Source organism: Eptesicus fuscus, chromosome 24 (genome assembly GCF_027574615.1).
Source record: "Eptesicus fuscus isolate TK198812 chromosome 24, DD_ASM_mEF_20220401, whole genome shotgun sequence".
NCBI classification, from domain to species: Eukaryota; Metazoa; Chordata; class Mammalia; order Chiroptera; family Vespertilionidae; genus Eptesicus; species Eptesicus fuscus.
In genome coordinates, this window is record NC_072496.1 from 15,210,781 (window position 1) to 15,234,432 (window position 23,652).

The 23,652-nt window shown below is 48.4% G+C and overlaps 1 protein-coding gene across 1 annotated transcript in view; it reads left to right on the top strand.

Annotated features, from left to right (window-relative positions):
• CNST (consortin, connexin sorting protein) overlaps positions 1-23,652 on the top strand; it is an 89,275-nt gene that overhangs the window by 28,414 nt on the left and 37,209 nt on the right. Inside the window, exons 2-3 of the mRNA XM_054712979.1 lie at positions 4,450-4,878; positions 22,538-22,743. Of these exons, the coding sequence (XP_054568954.1) occupies positions 4,500-4,878; positions 22,538-22,743 (585 nt within the window). The 5' untranslated portion in view covers positions 4,450-4,499. The remainder of the gene's footprint in view (positions 1-4,449; positions 4,879-22,537; positions 22,744-23,652) is intronic.

Here is a 23,652-nt window from a genome sequence, read left to right on the forward strand (position 1 = left end):
TTATAGAAGATAAATAAATACCAGATACCAGGGCCTCCACTTGGGTCGTGGGGGGGCATGGCTGGCCTGCAAACCACCACAGGCCCCTCACCCAGGCCGTCCCACACACCAAGGGAACCCCCACCCTGATCCGGGACAACCTCCAGGGCAAACCAGCTGGCCCCCACCCATGCACCAGGCCTCTATCCTATCTAATAAAAGAGTAATATACAAATTGACCATCACTACAACACACAAGATGGCTGCCCCCATGTGGACATAAGATGGCCGCCACAAGATGGCCAGCAGGGGAGGGCAGTTGGGAGGGACCAGGCCTGCAAGGGAGGGCAGTTGGGGGCGATCAAGCCTGCAGGGGAGGGCAGTTGGGAGGGACCCAGGCCTGCAGGGGAGAGCAGTTGGGGGGGACCAGGCCTATAGTGGAGGGCAGTTAGGGGTGACCAGGCCTGCAGGGGAGAGCAATTGGGGGGGACCAGGCCTGTAGGGGAGGGCAGTTAGGGGTGACCAGGCCTGTAGGGGAGGGCAGTTAGGGGCAAACAGGCTGGCAGGGGAGCAGTTAGGCATCAATCAGGCTGGCAGGAGAGTAGTTAGGGGGTGATCAGGCTGGCAGGCAGAAGCGGTTAGGGGCAATCAGGAAGGCAGGCAGGCGAGCAGTTGGGAGCCAGCAGTCCCAGATTGGAGAGGGTGCAGGCTGGGCTGAGGGACACACACCCCTGTGCATGAATTTCGTGCACTGGGCCTCTAGTTACAAAATAATAGGCAAAATGTCTTGAGGCCCAAAGGAAGGAATACCTATGTTACTGGTAATAGTTACTTAAATAGTATATCAGGGTGTCCCCCAAAAATGTGCACACTTTTAATAATTATAAGGGCAGTGTTTATTGAAATACATTTCATTTTCAAAATGTAATAGAATCTACAGACATAGTGTGTATGCATTTGGGGGGTGGGGGGGTGGGGAGACACCCTGTATATAGTTTTAAATAGTTCTGAACAGGAGAAGGGAGGCCAGGTAGGAAATGGTGTGTTGTGTGGATCCAGCACTTTCCAGGGAAAGAAAAGACTTCCAGGAACTTGAACTTCTTGGTCATTAGACATGTGTCCTCTGCTATAGGGTGGAGATTCTTCATTGGGGTATACCTCAGCTGGAGTGAGATGCTCTTTCAGTTACAGAATTTCTCCCCATTGTCCATAGGGCATAATGACAAGAGTATGGCCCCAGGATCAGAACTCGTTCAAATTCCATGCCTAAACTTGCTAGCTGAATGACACTACTTGTCTCTGCGTTAGTATAATGGCGCTAAAACGATCTGTCTGCTAAGTAATGGTGAGGATTGACTGAAAGCATTGGTCTGAAGAGTTCCACTCAGGGCCTAGCACATGACACTCAGCGAAGCTGTGAATATGCTCTGTAATCTTACACCCACCAAGAACCTTAATCACTAATTTCTCGATACTGAATCATCTCAGACAGGATGTGCAGATCAGACGCTCAAGCATTCCGGGAAGGAAATCAGATACCCCATCACAAAGCAGTGCTTCCCGGCATTCTCAGATGGCGCTGGTAGCCTTAGTCCGTCATCGAGAGCCTAATCGTTCCTGGGGGGTCGGGAAAGCGCTGTTTCTGAACCCGCCATGAGGCAGAGGCTGCAGGCCTGCGTGAGTGACCTGCCGGTGTTGAATGCCAACCTGGAGAGTCTGTGGAAGTAGTGATGGCCAACTTTCATTCAGCGTTCACTGTGGGCCCAGCACCCTGCTAAGTGCTCTACCTGCCCTGTTGTGTAAGCCTCAAAGACGACACTGCAGGGCAGGTATTGAAATTCTCCTCTCTTAATGAGCAAAGCGAAGCTTGGAGGTGCTAGGTAACTTGAGGTCACACAGTTGTTAATGGCAGAGCCAGGATTTGAGCCTCAGTCTGTCACTTGCCACTGCTCTCAGCCGTCACGCTGCAACGCACCAGGGTCAAACCAGGAAGTCCTGGTGTCAGATCCAGTTCCACTTCTCTCCTGGAACACGATCTTAAGCAAGGGGTTTTTGCCTCTCCGAACCTCAGAGTCTTCATGTAAAACCCAGAATGAATACAGCCCGTGTAATGGGCATGTTCGGAGGATTGGAAGGAAGGCACGTGAAGTACCCGACACAATTTCTAATGCCCGGAAGTGACTCGACACGACCTGATGGTTACTATTTGGGTAAGGTGACCAGATCGTCCCGCTTTTGGCGGGACAAAACCTATTTTTAACAATTTGTCCCGCATCCCATGGCGTTTATAGGGACTTTTTTAAAACGCCGTGGGATGCAGGACAAATTGTAAAAAATCGGTTTTGTCCCGCCAAAAGCAGGACGATCTGGTCACCTTATATTTGGGGCTCTCCAGGCAGGTTTCTCCTTCCCACTGTCCCCCTTAGCCTGTGACTTCCGTGTCACTTGCAGGTAAAAGTAAAACCTTTGTACTTTTCAACTGCAAATACACGTAGAATACAGCTTGCTTATTTAAATTAGAAAAGAATCGAGGCTATGACCAGTTTTAAGGTCTGACATTTGTCCTACATGCCATATAAATGTCACTATTTTTATTGTGATAAAATGTAAATAACATAAAACATGCCATCTTAGCAATTTCTTTAAATATTTTTTTTTAATTTTTTACAGAGAGGAAGAGAGAGAGAGAGTTAGAAACATTGATGAGAGAGTAACATCAATCAACTGCCTCCTGCACACTCCCCTACTGGGGATGTGCCCGCAACCAAGGTACATGCCCTTGACTGGAATCGAACCTGGGACCCTTGAGTCCGCAGGCCGACACTCTATCCACTGAGCCAAACCGGTTAGGGCTTACCAATTTGTAAGTCTACAATTCGGTGTCATCCGTTATACACTGTCATGAGCCATCACCATTCTCTGTTTCCAGGTCTTTCCATCACCCTGAGCAAAGCCTCTGTAACCATTTAACATTAACCCCCTCTATTTAGAATTTCTTTTCGTTCTACACTAAGTTATTCTAGTCAAATTAAATCATCTTACTTTTTACATCACATACCTATCAGCTGAAATAAGCAGTATATGTTTTGAGGAAGATGATACCAGCCAGATTTGGATATTTTTACGTTTGCCAAGCAGTACTTTTATGTCTGAATCAAAGTATTCCAGTTGGAAAATATGTTGAAAGCATATGATACAATCAGGGTAGAGTTGATATAGTTTATACTTCCTTTTCATGTTTTTAAAGAATTGTACTTTACATGTCTAAAGGCTAATAAGCATTTCTGTTTATTAATTAGAAGAATTTAACAAGTTCTATTATTGAAGGGTGGTATGTGTGTGTGTGTTTTTTCAGAATTACTGGAATATTATATTTTATTCAAACCCAAAATCATATTTGGCATGAAATAAAACTAAATCTGGTTGATACCATTTCCCTTAAAATGTAATGTACTTTTTAATAAGAGTGGATAAAACTTGACTGATCAGGGGCTTGTAATCCATTTTGTAGATCTTCAAAATCTTAGCAGGATCCTTGGAACAGATCATTTAAACTAGATAGGCTAGAGTTAATCATGGTGCTCTCTTTTTTATTATTCTTAATTGTACAAAAGGAGTTTGCTAACTATTGTAAGGTACTTTCTACGGCTTATTTTCAGAATGTGAAAGATGTAATGAGAATAGTATAAACATATGCTCCCCGAATTTTTCCCCACATGCCTTTTTCAATTTATTTTAAAATAGATATAAATGTTTTCATTTGCAATATTGCTGGTGTTTGGCCAAGACCAAGACTTACACACTTAACTTGCACTTGTCCGGTTAAGTGTCCAGTTAAGCATGAGTGGTCGATTTTAGCAGACACCTCATGCAACCAGCAATTTCTCTTGTTGAGGCAACGGTTCCAACGTGATGCACATTAGAATGTCCTAGAGCCGTGGTCGGCAAACTGCGGCTCGAGAGCCACATGCGGCTCTTTGGCCCCTTGAGTGTGGCTCTTCCACAAAATTCCACGGCCTGGGCGAGACTATTTTGAAGAAGTGGCGTTAGAAGAAGTTTAAGTTTAAAAAATGTGACTCTCAAAAGAAATTTCAATCGTTGTCCTGTTGATATTTGGCTCTGTTGACTAATGAGTTTGCCGACCACAGTCCTAGAGAACTAAAAATACACCATCTCTGGGCTCGGTCCACAGAGACTCTGCTTTGATAGATTTACGATAGACTCTGACTCGCGTGTGTATTTGTAATAAACACCAGCCAGGGTTGAGAAGCACTGTGTCCAAAGGAGAACTGGGCGAGGGGGGCTGGGGCGGGGCTGCGAGTGGGCGAGAGGGGGCGGGAATGAGCGCCAGGCATTTCCTCCTCCTCCTCCCTGTTTCAGTCAGGCAACCCCAGAGAAGAGGAAAATGAGGCTCACGGATAGATCCAGAATTTAGAAAATAAAGTCGCTCTTCTCTTTTTGCCTTTGCAGATATGGAAGGACTTTGATGAAACTTACATGACTCCACAAAAGATGCTCTAATGGATGACAGTGAGCTGCCTGCAGGTGAACTTCAGATAGAACCACAAGATGGGTGTCATCCCGGTGGCAGCGTGGGAAGTGTAGGGTCACGCCTGCCTTCTGCGTCCGATGAGAATGAAAATCAGCTCGACGGCTGTGGGCAGGACCGCCTGACCCGCAGTGACGGTGCCATGGGCAAACCCGCAGCGACGGAGCAGGACAGTCTCAACAACAATGCGGGCTGCACCCCCCTCTGTGAGGCGGCCGCAGGTGAGACCTCAGGAAACACGGCTTGGGAAGGCCCCGGAGATGGGCAGGACTGCTTGGGAAAGGACAGAACAACGCCTGGAAAGAGAAGCTCAAGTACCAAGACAGGCCCGGCGAGGAAGATCCCACCAGGTATTTTCTTTAATTACTATTCACACTCCTCCTTGGAAGTGCATCTTCTTCCCGTCCCACACTGTGTATGGGTCCTGCCTCTCGTGTTTCTTCTCTCAGTATGGTCCGGAGCTAGTTCCACAGGCGCACAAACAGGTCCAGCTGCGCGGTATGCCGGGCGTGTGCCGTGTCCCCGCAGCGTCCCACCGTGTGCGTGTACCATCACTGATTTCACCGTTTCTTAATGGCTACTCCCTGTATGTTCTATAATAAATGTGCTGAAGTTGACATGCTTTATACATGGTTTCACACTAGATACTTTAAATACAGGGTATCCCCAAAAACTGTATACACACTTGGAATAATTATCCCAGTGGGTTAAATCCGAAAAGCAAGAAACACCAATGGATCTAAAAAATGTTAAAGTGTGTATACATTTCGGGGGCCGAGGGGGAGATGCCCTGAATATAGAGTCCTCTTCCTTTATAAATTAGACCATTTGGCCATTCATTACCAAAATTAGCCTCACAAATTTCCTTCTGTCAGCACTATGGCTTTGTTCTCTAACCTGTGAGTTTATGTGCTTGTATAGTCTTCCCCTCTTTATAAAACCTTTCCATCTCACTCCGTGGATGAATGTATACATGAACATGTAATGTTGAATAAGACATCAAGCTTTAATTATCTGTAATCGCTCTGGTCACAGAGTAATTCAGAGCATAACTTACTGGGTATGTGGTCTGGTGATTAAAATGTGGGAGTGCGGACTCTTTTGCCTGATGGCAGGGCAGCCCTGGGAAAAGACAGCCTCTGGTTCTTTCTCATCGGCAGCGTGGGGCTGGAGAGTTCCCGTGCACCCCACGCGGGGACTCCTCGGTCAGCGCCCCCCAACTCCTGCGCCCGGCTCTGGTGCGCGAAGTGCGCGCCTCCTCTCTCCTGCTGCTCTCTTCTGTGTCTTTGGCTGATTTGCCATCTCTCTGTCCATAGTCTGTTTTTTATTGTATTTTTTTTATTTGGAGTAAAAGATGACATTTTCTAGTTTCTACCGATCAGCCCGTATTTATTCTGTAAGGTAACTTGATAACTTTTTAATGCAGCTCATGATTTGACTTTCCAGTTAATTGATCCCTTTGTCTTTGCTTTTCCTTAGTAGACTTAAAGCAAATTAAAATAATTTTGACAAGCAGTAGGAAAGCATTTTCTTTTCTTTTTTTTTTAAATATATTTTATTAATTTTTTTTTTTTTTTACAGAGAGGAAGGGAGAGGGATAGAGAGTTAGAAACATCGATGGGAGAGAAACATCGAAAAGCTGCCTCCTGCACACCCCCTACTGGGGATGTGCCCGTAACCAAGGTACATGCCCTTGACCAGAATCGAACCTGGGACCCTGGGACCCTTCAGTCCGCAGGCTGACGCTCCATCCACTGAGCCAAACCAGTTAGGGTGGAAAGCATTTTCTTAAAAGGCCTACATTAGCTATGATATACACAGTACTATTTATGTATAAATTGATTTATTCTTCATAATTCAAGGGCAGCTTGACTGTGCCTCTCTGATCCAATCTGGAGGTATTTTTAAGAACTGAGATCAAGTTGCATATGTATAAGGGTCAGCCATCGCTTCATGGTTCTGGCTCCTTTTACGGTATTCCTCCCTCCCATGGCCTCACCCCAGTTTTCCTCGGTGGGATTGTATAATTTAAAGTTGTTCAGTACTTACTACCAGTGAGAAGATATGTGTGGAATTACTACCCCCTAATGCACTTGAAATAATATGTTTATAAAACCTGTGTTTATAAAGTCTTTATACAGATTATTTTAAGCCTGTTTTTTGTATCTAATATAAATGAGTGTAAGAGTGTAAGAAACCGAATTAAGAGTTGTAAAACCTAAGTTCGAATCTTACTTCTGGTTCTGGGTCACTTGGTGAGACCTAGTTATTCTGCACCTCAGTTTTCTCATTTGTTTACTGATGATGCTCATATACGTGTATCTACAAAATGCCTTTCTGAGCAGTGAGTGGATTTCTGAATAGAAATGGTATGTCTACACTCGGTTAAAGTTTGGTGATTGACCTCTGGCATATCTGTAGAGTTTTTACATGTAGAGAGTACATTTTCATTTGTACTTTAAGTTTTGTTAAAAGAAGGGAAGTCTAGGTGGGCAAAAGAATTTTGAACTGAATGAAAAGGTATTTCTGAGGGTAGAATTACCCCTTTCTGACCCGGAAGGGGCCTGAGATGGGACGCGTTAGGACTACCTGGCGCTTTCCTGTTTACCCTGAGGTCCCTGAGGCCTGTCCTCTCAGTCTGTGTCCAGTCAGTCTCCGTGACCGTATGTCCCTACGACTCTCTCGGTAGCCTGTTCCTCCCCGTCTCCACCACACGGTCCCGCTCCCGCAGCTTTAGCTCGAGTCCTGCCCAAGACCCCTACGTGAGTCTCCCACCTTGCTTCTCCATAAGCCACCTCTGTGGCGGAACTAACACTGCACACATTCATGCTGGGCGTGGGCCGTGTACTCTCCTCTTGACTGGGAAAGTTTAACATCCCAAACAAGTGCAGTTTCAGAATTTTACAGAAGAGCCGAAACCGGTTTGGCTCATGGATAGAGCGTGGCCTGCGGACTCAAGGGTCCCAGGTTCGATTCCGGTCAAGGGCTGTACCTTGGTTGCGGGCACATCCCCAGTAGGGGGTGTGCAGGAGGCAGCTGACGATGTTTCTCTCTCATCAAGTTTCTAACTCTCTATCCCTCTCTCTTCCTCTCTGTAAAAAATCAATAAAATATATTTAAAAAAAAAAAAAGAATGCAGAATTTCAGAAAACGAGCCGAAACCGGTTTGGCTCAGTGGATAGAGCTCGGCCTGCGGACTCAAGGGTCCCGGGTTCGATTCCGGTCAGGGCATGTACCTTGGTTGCGGGCACATCCCCAAGGGGGTGTGCAGGAGGCAGCTGATCGATGTTTCTCTCTCATCGTGTTTCTAAAATGTAAAACGATAGCTAAAACGTGACTTTCAGTCCCAAACCAGGAATAAGCTGCTCCTCGGCCAGTGCTCTTTCAAGACATTTTTAGAAACATACGTTCAGGTAAATCCACTCCTGTGCTCCCTCACCTAGCTTCATTGGTAGTACTTTTTTATGTACCCCAAAGCTAGTACTGTTAAAAAAATAGAGCAATAATCAAACCAGAGAGGGTCGGACCTGCATTACCACCATTTGTCCACCATCCAGAGCTGAAATATCAGTGCTGTTATGAACACATAAACAACTGTTGGACATAGAAATCTGGACTCAAAAGAACTGTTGGTCCAGAAAGAAACTCACTATAGACTGATTCATTTGCCTCTCAGCATAACCATTATTGCTTGTCTCATTTTCGGTTCCTATAAGTGTATTCCTAGTATCACATGAGCTCACTCATCTAGGGGAAAAGATGAACAACATAGACTGATGAACAAGAACAGCATCGATCAGACTGTCAGACCTCAGAGGGAAGGTAGGGGAGGGTGGGGACAAGGGAGATAGATCAACCAAAGGACTTGTGTGCTTGCATATGAGCCTAACCAGTGATCACGGACAACAGGGGGAGGGGGGCATGCGTGTGGGGGGGTTTGGGGTGGGAATGGGGGGGGTTTGATGACAAATACGTGATACCTTAATCAATAAAGTAATTTAAAAAAAATAGAGCAATAGTATTACGATACATGATTATTTATCGATTTCTTGGAGGCAGCATTTCCATAAACCTGCTAAAACCTTGAACTGGGCCTCATCTAAGTCCAGTTGTCATTATGGCGCAGGCTTATTTTTTCCTTAAGAGACTTTAATCCCCTTGATTAGTCAACTAAGCAGGGTTCCAGGCTGCGTTACAACAAGTTTTCGCTGGCATCGTTTTAGGTAAGTAATATTCCAACAGTTAATGGAAATGAGCCAATAAATATTTGACAGCCTTATTGAGATACAATTCCCACTTAAAATGTACAAGTCAATGGCGTTTAGCATATTCAGTAGCTGTGCACCCATTACCACAGTCAGTTTTAGAACATTTTCGTTGCCCACAGAAACCCCATGCCTGTTAGAGTTGCTCTCCCGTTCCCCCTTAGCCGTCCCAGCTCTAGGCAACCACTCGCCCACTTTCTTTCTCTGTAGACTTGCCTGCTCTGGACATTTCACATAAATGGGACCGTACAATGGATGGTCCTCTATGACTGGCTTCTTTCACTTGGCACGGTACTTTCGGGATCCACCCCTGTTGTAGCATGTACCAGTGCTTTGTTCCTCCGGAGGTCAAATAGGGCTCCATTGCACGGGCACCTCACATTTCTGTACCTGTTTGTCAGCTGCTGGGTATTCGGGCTGTTTCTACTTTTTAGCTGTTATGAACAACGCTCCTGTGAACATTTGCATACAGGTTTTTGTGTGGACATACGTGTTCCTTTTGAGGGGTTTTATGTGCATAGGAGTGGAATTATTGGATCATAAAGTAACCGTTGAACTTTTGTGAGGATCTGTCAAACTATTTCCTCTCTCGCCAGCAATATATGAGGGTTATAGTTCCTCCACATTTCTCCAGGACTTGGTAATATCGGACTCTTTTTATTATAGCCAGAGTTGTTTTTACTTAGATGTAATTCACATGCCATAAATTCACCTTTTTATAAAGTGGTTTCAGTACATTCACAAAGTTGTACAACCACCTAATTCTAGAACATTTTATTCCCCCAAAAAAGAAACTCCCCGTTTTCCCCTGTCAACAACTGGGGCATAAATTTTGAATAGTTGTGAGATACAAGTTTAGATTAAGTTTCTGATGGTTGCCATAACAACGTCAGTTATTTACTCAGTCGGTCACCATAGTTTCTAAACATTTGACAAAACAGTTCAGCAGCTGGCAGGAAGCCAGAGTAGGCAGCAGATGCACATGGAGAAAGACCTTCCAGACGGACTTGGCCACCCTTCAGTGCCCAGGCTGGTTCCACTGGAGGCCTTCACAGCCTGGCCGCTGGGGGGTGACAGAGAGGCCCGGGAGCTGGGAAAACAACTCTTGGGGATGGTCTGTGTCCTGCAGTCCGGCTGTGTCGTGAGAACAAAGACTTTGGTCTTGAATGTTGGCTCTGCCTGTTCCTATGTGACCCTAGAAAAGCAGTACCTCCGTCCCCTGAGCCTCCCTCCTTACCTGTGGCAGGGCTGATCCGACCTGTCTTGTCCGTAAAGTGAGCAATCCTGAATGGGAAGCACCTGTAAAGTCCCCAGCGTGAAACAGGTGCTTCTAACTGGCAACTGTCTTTGTCTGTGTCACCGGTGAGTTTTAAGAGGCATGAGTAGGAGCAGCATTCAGCAAAATTAAGACATTTGTTTCATTTGACTCTAAATCCATCTCACCTCTTTTGTCAGTGTGTTTCTTCTGGGATCTTAGTAACACTCTCTTTCGAGATTCACCTATCCCTGCCCCTCTCTCCCCTGGTGTGTATTCCTAAAAACGTGTTCAGTGCCTTCCTCATCATGCCAACTGGCATGTTAACTGGCATGGATCCTCAAGGCACATTTGCATTTTACATGTCTGGCTTTGACCATAGAACCTTTTATCTGGCCTTAAATATGTGCCTTTATATTTGTTAGAGAAACAAATTTTTACAATATCAGACTTACAAGAAGATCATATCCTATCTAATAAAAGAGTAATATGCAAATTGATCATCACTCCAACACACAAGATGGCTGCCCCCATGTGGTCAAAGATGGCTGCCCCATGTGGACACAATATGGCCACCACAAGATGGCCAGCAGGGGAGCGCAGTTGCGGGGGGGGGGGAGGGCCGGACCAGGCCTGTAGGGGAGGACAGTTAGGGGTGACCAGGCCTGCAGGGGAGTGCAGTTAGGGGCAATCAGGCTGGCAAGGGGAGCAGTTAGGCATCAATCAGGCTGGCAGGGGAGTGGTTAGGGGGTGATCAGGCTGGCAGGCAGAAGCAGTTAGGGGCAATCAGGCAGGCAGATAGGTGAGCAGTTGGGAGCCAGCAGTCCTGGATTGTGAGAGGGATGTCCTACCGGGATCGGGCCTAAACGGGCAGTTGGATATCCCTCGAGGGGTCCCATATTGGAGAGGGTGCAGGCTGGGCTTAGGGACACACACCCCCGTGCACGAATTTCATGTACTGGGCTTCTAGTAATTTATATAAAGTCACATAAAATTTGAGAATTTTATTTATCCTGGAGAACCAAGGAATATTTTTCATGTGATAGCTGATGAATTCAGTGTGCTTGGAATGAACTGGGGAAAAAAAATGTAGCCATTTCGATATTAGCAAAGCTGTTCATGAACAACTAGTGGGAAACCATGTAGTAGTTGCCTTTGAAACTTTGATACTTGAGTATCATAGACCTGGATAAGGAGTTTAAAAATTAGCAGAATTAATTGCATGCTTAGGGAAATCCCTTGCATATTTTTAAAATTTAATAAAACATATTAAACTGTAAAATGCCTAATCAAACTCTTAAGAAGAAACTTAAGGAATGCAAACATTGGTGCTGCTTAGCATCTATACTAATAATAGGGTAATATGCAAATTGGTGGGGACGCTGCTATAGTAACAATCGATCAGCAGGCTGCATGCGCAGCAGGCGTGGGTTGGCGGGGACTTGCAGCGTCGGGGACAGGGGTGGGGCCGCGGCAGAGAAGCCTCTGTGTGCCTGCGCCGGGAGTCCACAGGCCTTCACCACGGCCGGCCCCAGGGGTCCACAGGCCTCCCCCGGCTTCGGCCAACCTCTTTGGGGCATTCCATCAAGGAGCCCCGGATGGGTGGGCGGGGCCTACCTCTTTGGGGCGATGGATCACACAGGGCTCCCTCACTGTGACAGGGTGCAGGCCAGGCTGGGGGACACCCCTCTGCCCCGACTGCATGAATTTCGTGCACTGGGCCACTAGTATTTTATAAAATGTAGAGTCTAAATCCCAGCAATATCAATATGTACTAATTGTGCCTTTGATATGAATTGAAAAGAGCCTGTAGCATATCCTAGAAGTGCTTTCTCAGATGCACTGTGTGTTCACACAATCTAAATATTGAGTATAGGATACTCAGACTTAGTGTGTCCCAACTAAGTGAGCCTTTCATATGAGAGGAGAAAATGAATAATGGTCTTTGAGTTCAAGACAGTGTGGCTGGAGGCAGAGTCCTTCATTACTGAGGTCGGCTTACGGACGGGTGTGTCGTGTCTATTACAACGCTTAATGCCCAGCCATGAATTTATGAGGAGCCAGGCTGAGAGCCGGCAGGTCACTTTCCGTAGGTCACAGGGCCGTTTGCCTGCAGCCGGCGCTCTAACCACAGGCCTGTGCTGCTGCGCTGAGGGCTGAGGGCTGAGGCCACCGCCCGAGGGCACAGGAGGACAGCGTGGCACAGGTGCCACGTGGAGCAGTGGTGGTTATGATTACATAAGATGCCCTTTGACCCCAAGTCAGGTCCCAAGGAAGTTGGCTAATTTTCAGATTTATCTCACTCATAATACTAATTCAGGGAAAGGAGGGAATACTTCCTTTTAGCCACTTAAATGCGTTTAGCCAAGGATTACAGATATTTAAATGGTGAGCACTCCTCTATTTCCATGAGACTAAGTAGGAGCTTAGGTGGTGACATGTGGGGGACAGATGAGTAAGCCGCAGAGGAACTACATGAACCACGTATCAACATTTATTTCTGCTCCCTCCTCCAAAGTATGGGCAAGCTGTGCATCCGCATGAGGGAGGAAGAGGGACTGAGGAATTCAGGATGCCGGGGCTCAAGGAATCATAACCTGAAATCACCGACAGAAAGGCGTTTTGTTCTGATTATTATTGCAGTAAAATATATACATAAATTTGCCAGTTTAAGTGTCCAGTTCAGTGGTATTAATTACATGTTATATAACCATCACCACTATCTATTTCCAGAATTCTTATAACCATAAACAGACTCTGTCAGCATTAAGCAATAACTTAACTTGCACCCAGTAACCTCTGTTCTATTTTCCATCGCTGTGACTGTGCCTGCTCTAGATCTTTCATGTAAGTGGAAGCATATGAGAGTCATTCTTTGGCGACTGGCTTTTTCACTTAGCGTAATGCCTTCAGGACCATCCGTGTTGCAGCATGCATTCCATTGTATGAACATGCCACCTTCTGCGTGCCCAGTCATCTGTTAATGGACATTCAGGTTGTTTCCACCTTTTGGCTACATGTGAATAGTGGCATATGTGTATCTGTTTGACTGTGTGTATACCTAAAGATATACCTGTTCTGTGTATGTAATGGAATTGCTGAGTCAATGCAGTAACGTAACATCGCGCTGGAAGAGGAGAGGAATGGGAGTGAGTGCTCAGTGGGTACAGAGTTTCTGTTTGGAGTGAGAGTCTGGAAATGGATAGTGGTGAGGACTGCACAGCATCGTGAATTGCGCACTTCCAAATGATTGAAGTGGTTAACTTTTATGTTGTGTTTTGAAGAATCATCATAAAAAGTTGATAAGAGTTTCAAACTCAATTATAAGGACACAGAGAGCTAAGTTGATTATAGCTTACTGAGTTTTAAAACAGAGGTTCCTGCGCATTTATTGGGCACTTTCTGTATACCAGCCACTGTGATACCTGTTTTCTATGGAATATCATATTTAATCTCCACAGCCTTACTGTTTGTGGCCTTGCACTGGTGTCTGCACATTTAAAGAAGCAGTGTGTACGGAATGGCTTCGGCAGAGAAAGCCTTTCACCAGTCAGCCTGCCCAGAGATTCCGGGTGGGCCAGGGGTAGCGTGCGTGGGCTGGCTTGGTGCTAGGCTCCTTAGATGGCAAGTCTGGTGCCTGGGTCCGTAGGTGGGCAGGCTTGGTACTTTGGTCCACAGTGGCCAGCCTGACGCCTGGGTCTGTTGGGGCAGGCCCAGTGCCTGATCCTACATTGGGACTTGGGTGTGTGTGGGAGAGCCTGGATCCTGGGTCCTTGATGGCCAACCAGGTTTTGGCGACCACTGGGGTGGGCCTGATGGATTGGTCCGTGAGGGTCAGCCTGGAGCTGGAGTGAGCTTGGAGCATGGGGCCATGATCGCTGGCCTGGATGCTGCAGGGCTTGGCCTGGCCCTGAGTAAGGCCAGGGGCCAGACTCTGTCAGAGCTCTCCTGGAGGTTGGGGCCATGCGGGTCATCTGTCTGCATTTCTTAAATACCGGAATCACTATGGAGATTTTGAGTGTTTGAGATGGTCAGATCTGGGAGGGGCCTGAGATCTCATCTAGGCAATCACTTTATCTTACAGATTAGGAAGCTATACTATTTATATATATAAAAGCCTAAGTGTCCGTCTGACCATCCGACTAGTAGCTATGACGCGCACTGACCACCAGGGGGCAGACGCTCAACACAGGAGCTGCCATGTTGCACACTGGCCACTCAAAAATAAATGGCACCACAGACCTGGTGCCGACAAACCAACACTCGGCTTCCCTCAAGTGGGGACACAGGCCCCACCACCACCCGAGTGACACCCCACCAAATCGCAGCCGATGCTGCCAAGACCCCATGGCGCAAAATGTGGCCCCCAGCCCGGCCCAGCCCAGCCCAGAAACAGTCACTGTGGGCGCCGTTAATGACGTCACATAGCAACGCCGAGCTTCCTCTCCCTAGCAACTAGCATCCTTGGAGTTTCTTCAGCCCAGGAACCTGACTTGCTTTATAGCCAGGTGCAAACATTTCACAGTTTAACCAAATGTTTGTGAAGCATTTTCCCATGCCTCATCTCATTTGATCCTCACAGAAGTCCTGGAGTAGGTAGATAGGAGACTCAGTAAGAATCCTATTTTCTTTTTATTAGCAAGACGTGAATAACGATATTAAAATATTTCTTCTAATTAATTTCCTTTCAGTGTGTGAGAATCTGTGCACCGGGACACTAGTAGAGAATACTACTCCAAGGTCACTTAGAAAATAGTAACAGAACTGAAGTCTCTCACTCCAAGTCCAGTGCTGTTTGATCTACCCTACTCTGTACCAGCAAGTAATGTTATCTCAAGAGATAGGGTGATTTTACTTAAGTCATCTCTGACGCTCATGATCGTCTAGTCCTGATAAGTAGTTCTTCAGTGGTCTGAGTCTTGCAAGTTTCCCTGACCTGTTAACCCATCTGGAATGACCCATCTGAGCTTAGCTCATATTTTCCATCCCCTCCCTACACTTAATGGTTAAAGTCTTATGTTCTTCCTAATTGTCCACATTAGCCTCTTTTGCTCTTGGAATCCTCAGATTTCTGTCGGTTATTCTTCTTAAATTTCTTTTGTTGCTACATAATTTTATATTTTTATTGATTTCAGAGAGGAAGGGAGAGGGAGAGAGAGATAGAAACATCAGTGATGAGAGAGAATCATTGATCTGCTGCCTCCGGCACACCCCCTACTGGGGATGGAGTCCACAACCCAGGCATGTGCACTGACTGGGAATCAAACTGTGACCTCCTGGTTCATACCACTGAGCCACTCTGGACGGGCACTACATAATTTCATTCACTAATACATTGCTTATTTATAAATTGTACTTATGTGCAACATTAATTATTAAAATAACTTAGAGACAAAATAGATTTAGCAGGAAACATGACCATTATGAATCTACTAGTGTTCAGAGCACAGATTTGTGCACATTGAAAGTAATTAGAAGAGAAAAACCAAGATGGCGGCATAGGTGAAACACCTAACCTGCAGCCGGGCACAACAATTTCAAAGGCACAACTAGAGGTCAGAACGGACAACGTCCAGAACCACAGGAGAGCTGGCGGACTGAAATGCCCACAGCTGGGGGGAAGGAGAAGGCCACGGGGACAATCGGGGGAGCCGTAAAAGCCTGAGGTATGGAGAAACGGGCGGAGACACGAGCACGCGCGCCTGCGGGGAGGATGGAGCCGGAGAGGAAGGGGAGGCTGACGGCCTGGCCGGCGTTCACTGGCAGGAAGGAGATAAAGGCTCCGGAGTGCGCTAAGCGCCGGCTCCGACTGCACTGAGCGCCAGTTCCGGGCGAAACCCTGGGAAGCCAGGCGCAGGCTGGGGGAATGAATCTGGGCTGTGGGGCGCAGGCACAGAGGAGCGGGGGAAGGCAGAGTTCCAGAGGCACGCACGGGAAGGGGCGCAAAGGACGGACTGTTGCCTGCGCCACTGAACTGCCCTAGCGGGAAGGAGACATAAGCTCAGGACCATGCTTAACCCCAGTTCCGACTGCACTGAACCCCAGTTCCGGGCGAAACCCTGGGAAGCCAGGCGCACGCTGGGGGAATGAATTTGGGCTGTGGTGGCGGAGGCACAGAGAAGCGGCGGCTCCAGACGCGCGCACTGGAAGGTGCACAGAGGACGGACTTTTGCCTGCGCCACTGGGTGGCCCTGCTGGGAAGGAGACAGGGACGCCAGACTGCGCTGAGACCCAGTTCCAACTACACTGAAACCCAGTTCCAGGCGAGAATCTGGGAGTCCAGATTCATTAGGGGAGGGACTGGACTGTTTGGCAGTAGGCGAAACTCCAGGGCGCGTTTCTCTCAGAGGTGTTTGCAAGGAATACAGAGGGACACAGATGCAGGAGCCTCATAGGGCGGGGCTGACAGGAAGCCAAGGTTGTAGGCTCCACCCTGTAGCTCCGCCCTAGCCAAGCTGAGCAGAAGCTTTTTCCTGCTGAGTGCCTCAGGTAGTGGCTGACCCACACTACATTGGAGACCCAGAAACGAGGGCATCTAGTGGTTGGTGTGAGATGACACCAGATTTCAATCACTTGCATAAGGGAGGCATTCTAGAGGCAGACTCAGTGAGTGCCAAGGCATTGCTGCATCAAGACCCGGCCCACAAACATGTCTCCTGCACAGCAACTCTTCCTATATAGACAAAGAGGGTCCTCACGGCCAATTGGCCTGGAGGACAATTCCTCCCAGTGACACCAACAACAATCAAGACTTAACTGTACAAAGGAGGACCAAGATGGAGACATAGGGCGGCAGCCTGATCGTTGCCTACCACAACAATATTGAGACTACGACGGGAGAGCAGAGCAGACACCAGCCAGAAAGACCGGGGGGCTGGCTGAGCAGATGCTCTACAACTAGAATAAAAGAGAGGGCTACGCAGGATGATGCTGATGCCGGTGACCCAAAGTCCACACTTTAAGAACTATGGCTCAGGCGACACAATGGCGGCCTGGAACGTGCTCGGCGCAGTTCCCCCGGCGGTCTCCGGCTGAGGGGACGGCTCCACTCGCTGCCGAGCATGGACAGACGAGCCCCTGGGAGACATGGGGTGGGAGACTCCGTGCTTGCTGACCTCCGAGTCCTTCAAGAATCTCAATGCCCCGAAGTGGCCAGGTGCGCACGCTCAGCAACCGGCCACCGTTGCAGACCCAAGGGCCGACGCAGCGACACCGGACCAGCCCACCGCCGTGCACCGGGCACACCGGAGCCTTGCCGAGCCCGCCGCCCAACGAGTTCTGCGGCAGCCGCCCTGGAGCTCTGAGAAAATGACCGAAGGAATTGCTGAGAGGGAATTGACCAACAGGAATTGGGATCAAGAAGACGAAACCCCGCTGAGACCCGAGTCCAGGCGAGCCTGCGAGCCTCTGGGCTCAGATGTGGTCACACACCTCTGGGTCTAGGTGAGGCCTCATGCCCCTGGGTTTGGGTGAGGCCACGCGCCCCTGGGTCCAGGTGAAGCTGGATTCCGGGTTCGGGTGAGGCCATGTGCCCCTGGGTCCGGGCGAATCTGAACCCTGGGTTCGGGTGAGGCCGTGGGCCCCTGGATCCGGGTAAGGCTGGGTCCCGAGTCCGGGTGAGGCCGTGCGCCCCTGGATCCGGGTGAGACCACGCGACCAGGGGTCTGAGAGAGGTAACGTCCCCCTGGGTCCGGGTGAAGCTGAACCCTGGGTCCGGGTGAGGCCGTGGGCCCCTGGATCCGGGTAAGGCTGGGTCCCGAGTCCGGGTGAGGCCGTGCGCCCCTGGATCCGGGTGAGACCACGCGACCAGGGGTCTGAGAGAGGTAACGCGCCCCTGGGTCCGGGTGGCTTCGTGCACGTAGGTCCAGGTGAGGCCACGTGCCCCTGGGTCTGAGAGAGGCCACGCACCCCTAGGTCCGGGCGAGACCATGTGTCCCTGGATCCGGGTGGGGCCTCGTGCACCTAGGCCCGGGTGGGGCCGCGTGCCCCTGGGTCTGGGGGAGGCCAGGCGTCCCTGGGTCCGGGTGAGACCGTGTGTCCCTGGATCCGGGTGAGGCCTCGTGCGCCTAGGCCCGGGTGAGGCCACGTGCCCCTGGGTCTGGGAGAGGCCACGCGCCCCTGGGTCCGGGTGAGACCGTGTGTCCCTGGATCCGGGTGAGGCCTCGTGCACCTAGGCCCGGTGAGGCCACGTGCCCCTAGGTCTGGGGGAGGCCAGGCGTCCCTGGGTCCGGGTGAGACCATGTGTCCCTGGATCCGGGTGAGGCCTCGTGCGCCTAGGCCCGGGTGAGGCCACGTGCCCCTGGGTCTGGGAGAGGCCACGCGCCCATGGGTCCGGGCGAGACCGTGTGTCCCTGGATCCGGGTGGGGCCTCGTGCACCTAGGCCCGGGTGAGGCCACGTGCCCCTGGGTCTGGGAGAGGCCAAGCGTCCCTGGGTCCGGGTGAGACCATGTGTCCCTGGATCCGGGTGAGGCCTCGTGCACCTAGGCCCGGGTGAGGCCATGTGCCCCTGGGTCTGGGAGTGGCCAAGTGTCCCTGGGTCTGGGTGAGACCATGTGTCCCTGGATCCGGGTGAGGCCTCGTGCACCTAGGCCCGGGTGAGGCCACGTGCCCCTGGGTCTGGGAGAGGCCAATCGTCCCTGGGTCCGGGTGAGACCATGTGTCCCTAGATCCGGGTGAGGCCACGTGCCCCTTAGTCCGGGTGAAGCCGTGCCCCTGGGTCCGGCCGAGACCAAACCAGAGGGAGTCGGACCTCCGTTACCACCATTTGTCCACCATCCAGAGCTGAGGGGTCAGTGCTGACATGTACACATAAGGAACTGGTGGACATTGAAATTGGGTCTCAAAAGAACTGTTGGTCCAGAAAGAAACTCACTACAGACTGATTCATTTGCCTGTCAGCATAACTATTATTGCTTGTCTCACATTCAGTTCTCATAAGTATATATCTAGTGACATATGATCTCGCTCATCTAGGGGAAATGATGAACAACATAGACTGAGGAACAAGAACAGAACCAGAAGCAAGGAGGCATCGATCGGACTATCGGGCCTCAGAGGGAGGATAGGGGAGGGTGGGGGGAGGGGGAGAGTTCAACCAAAGGACTTGTATGCATGCATATGATCCTATCCAACGGTTAAGTTCAACAGGGAGTTGGGGCATGCGTGGGGAGGGGGGGGATGGGAATGGGGGGATGAGGACAAATATGTGACACCTTAATCAATAAAGAAATTTAAAAATAAAAATAAAATAAAATAAAAAAAAAAAGAAAATAATTAGAAGAAAAATTTTAATATCACTATTTTCCCTTTCTTTATAATAGAAGTGTCAACCAAATTCACGATTGACAATAACAGATGGAAACACACGCGTGCAATTGGCACCAGCGAGAGCTTTGTATATCGCGCATGCACGAGTCAACTTAGCCTTTTATAGATATAGAACAAACTTGCTTAATTAGACCTGCTTTCTGATTTAGCTAAACTTTTTCCAGCCCAGTGAAGCACCCCAACTTCTCTTTCAGGTAATTGTCAGCAACACAGCAGTAAATATCAACACGAAGCAGATTATTATTGTAGATCACGCAGGGAGAACAAAGGGTAAAATATAGGCTTTTATATAGAGAGACTAGAGGCCCGGTGCATGAAATTTGTGCACAAGAGGGAGTGTCTCTCATCCCGGCCTGCACCCTCTCCAATCTGGGACCCCTTGGGGGATGTCTGACTGCCCTGTGGGATCAGACCTAAACTGACAGTCGGACATCCCTCTCACAATCCAGGACTGCTGGCTCCTAAGCGTTCACCTGCCTGCCTGCCTGCCTGATTGCCCCTAAGCGCTTCTGCCTGCCAGCCTGATCACCCCCTAACTGCTCCCCTGATGGCCTGATCACCCCCAACTGCCCTCCCCTGCCGGCCCGATCACACCCAACTGCCCTCCCCTGCCGGCCTGATGGCCCCCAACCCAACTGCCCTCCCCTGCCAGCCTGATCTCACCCCCAACTGCCCTCCCCTGCCGGCCTGATGGCCCCCAACCAACTGCCCTCCCCTGCCAGCCTGATCTCGCCCCCAACTGCCCTCCCCTGCCAGCCATTTTGTGGTGGCCACCTTGTGATGGTGGCCATCTTGTGGTGGCCACCTTGTGATGACGTCGCGCGAGGGCATCACATGAGGGCGTGACACCACCTAGGCTTTTATTATATAGGATACTGTCTAAATAACTGAGATCATTCATTTCCATTATTCAGAACCCTTTTTTTTACCTCCTTTAGATAAGGTACTCATAAATTCTGTTCCTTTTTTTTATTTCTTTATTGATTATGGTATTACATATGTGTCCTTATTCTCCCATTACCCCCCAACCCCCCATTCATGCCCTTACCCCCCTGTTGTCTGTGTCCATTGATTAGGCTTATATGCATGCATATAAGTCCTTTGGTTGATCTCTCCCCTTTACCCCCATCCTCCCCTACCTTCCCTCTGAGGTTTGACATTCTGATCGATTTTTCTCTGTCTCTGAATCTGTTTTTGTTCATCAGTTTATGTTATTCACTGTTCCTTTTTTTAAAACTTGGAAAATACTATCTTTCTTTAGTAATATTCTTTAACTCCATTTTACTGAATATGAGTATTATAAAATTTCAACATTTTTTCAAAGAAGAAACATGAAGTAGTATTGAGAACTTAAGAGAAGTGTAGAATATAGCAGGCTAGCCTTATTACAGTCTATGTGAGATTAAATATTTTAGACGTAGTTATATGGCAAGGGAAGAGGGAAATAAAACAGTAGTTCTCTTAATATCCTTGTAGTTTTCTGTGGAAAACTTCTTGTAACAACCATTGTGGTTTAAAAAATAGCAAGCAGAAGAATCACTCAAGTATTCATGAATACTGTCCCTGCAAAATGGCAGGCCATCACTGCACCTGGACTTCCAGAAGCCAAGTGACATAAAATTTATAAAAGAGAAGTTACAACAATATAAGAAATCACTACAGATAATTTCGTTTTTGCAAAAGCACATTACTTGGAATTTTAGTGCCGAGCCACTGCTGGATACAAGGGGGATAATGTGGTTCATAACTAATCCTGTGCTGCAGGAGTTGTGACCCGATAAAGATGAGGCCGTACACCAGTTACTGTAATGCAGCCCCGTGTCATATAGGGCCAGAGAGAGGACTCAGAAGGAAATGAGTTTACTTCAGACTCCCGTTATAGGGCAATGCATCGATTTTGTGAGGGGAGAACATAAGTAGGCGTGGATGAGAGGAAAAGGTTCCAGCTGATGGAAACTCTAAGTGCTCTAAGTGCTGTATTAGGGAGATGAGGAATCGATCGGTCTGGTCACAACCGTGGGTTCATTTAGAAGGCAGTAGAAACCCTAGCCGATTTGGCTCAGTGGATAGAGCCTCGGCCTGTGGACTGAAGGGTCCCAGGTTCCATTCCGGTCAAGGGCATGGACCTTGGTTGCAGGCTCGATCCCTGGCCCTGGTCGGGGCATATGCGGGAGGCAACCAACCGATATGTCTCTCTCACATCCATGTTTCTCTCTCTCTTTGTCTCTCCCTCTCACTTCCTCTCTCTCTAAAAATCAGTGGAAAGATATCCTCCGGTGAAGATTAATAACCACAAAAAACAGAAGGCAGTAGAAGACAGGGTTCTGGACATAATCTAGAGGGCTGGGGCTGGCACCCTCAGTCGGCCTGAACGCACTAAATTTCTGGGAAAGATCCTGTACGAGGCAGACCAGCTGAAGGTCTGGACAGTCAGGCAGTCTCTCAATTTGAATATGAAAATTAAAAGTGAGACTGGGAATTTAGTGAAGGTCGACATTATAATGTGTACTGATTACATTTTTAAAATTTTGTGCATCCTTTCAGGAGCTGTGGGCCAAGCATTTAATTTACTGGCGATGTTTTTATTTTTAGAAGTTTGTATTACTTAACTTCTTTTTACCAGGAAAAATGTTTCTGTGGCCACTGGCTCTGGCATCTGAATTGCTACTCCTCTTCTGGGATCCAGAAGTAGTTCCAAAGTTACCAGGCCAGAGTTTGAAGAGGAAAGCTTAACCCTTTAGCCAGCAATCTCATATGATAAACACATTTATCTTCCTGTTCAGTTCTGTTTTATTTGGGGCCAGCTAGGACTTCAAATTACACACAGTTATTCCATTTTTTTTTCTTTGGGAGAATCAAGTTTTTGGTCAGGTTTCAACCTTCATACTCCTGTTTAAATCTATGTTTATTTATACTTTTGATTATAATTCTGCAGAAATGGTTTATGTGTGTGCTGACAGAAGCAGTCAGATGTCAGCACAATCTTAATCAGGCCAGTCACTGTTTTCTGAGGGTTTTCACGTACTTAGTTTTATTTGAAAACTGTATCCTGAGCAGGCATCATTGTTTTAAGGCGTTCCGCCATAAGCTATTTTACATTTTACTTTTTAAAAGTTAAAAATCCCTTACCCTAACATAGGTACTTTATTTACTTCCTCAAGGACGTTCCTCGGGAGATGCCGCACCGTTACTGCGAGAAGAGGTGCGGAGTGCAGCCACCCGTGCTGACGGTGAGGAGGAGTCCGCCGAAGGAAACGCTCACGACCAACCGGAAGCCCCGGCGCTCGCTTTGCAGTCTCTGTTCTCACTGATCCGAGGTGAAGTGGAGCAGTTGGACTCGCGAGCACTTCCCCTTTGCCTCCATCAGGTACTGCGCTAAACCCTTCGTGTCCCTAAAATTCTGGGGCCAATGTCAGGAACGACCTCAATCCAGTCCTGTAGTCGATCCTACCCCACCTGCCCTTGGTGAGCCCACGAGAAGGGACCTGGGCACGTGGGTGGTGGGAAATTTGAATATTACTGAACAGTGGCCACTCAGTGGACATGGACACTCAATCAATAGTTCCGATAACCGCTAGCTTCTTTTATTTAGGGAAGAAGCCGTTTGCAAGTTAGAGTCCATGTAGCGAGCACTTAATGAGCACCAGGTAGGTGCCGAAAACAATGCCAGAGACTAGAGAAACAAGATTAATAGCAGATGTAGCCTTAAGAGAGCCCCTGTGGGAGAGGAGACGCAGCTGTGTGGGTAAATAACTGTGGGAGTCTGAATTCCGTGTCGGAGTAGACAGATGTTTAAGGTTCAGCAAGCCTAGAATGCGTGGTTAATTTTGTCCCGTAGGTGTGAGGGACTTGCAGGATATGCATGCCAAGCATGTCAAACTCAAAGGCTAACACAGGCCAAATAAAGGAGGCCGGTGGTCCGTGGGCCTCGAGTTCGACATGCTTGATGTAGGCACTGACTGGGGGAACAAGGTGAGGTGGTGCAGGAGGAGAGGTCACAGTGGGGTATATCACGGAAGATTGACATGAAAAGAGATGGGAAATGAAATTGGGTAGCTGGTGGCGTTGAGGCTTTAGGGACTAGGGGTGCTTAATGATGGGAGTGCCAGGATCAAATTTGAATTTTAGAAATATAACTCTTCTGATGACTGGGAGGATAAGTTAGGAGATGGAGAGCCTGGAGATCGGGAGGCCTTTAGGACAGTGATGAGGGAGCTTTCTTTCTTACACAAGAGCTAATTCAGAAAAGAAAAAAAAACAACACATACTTATGAGC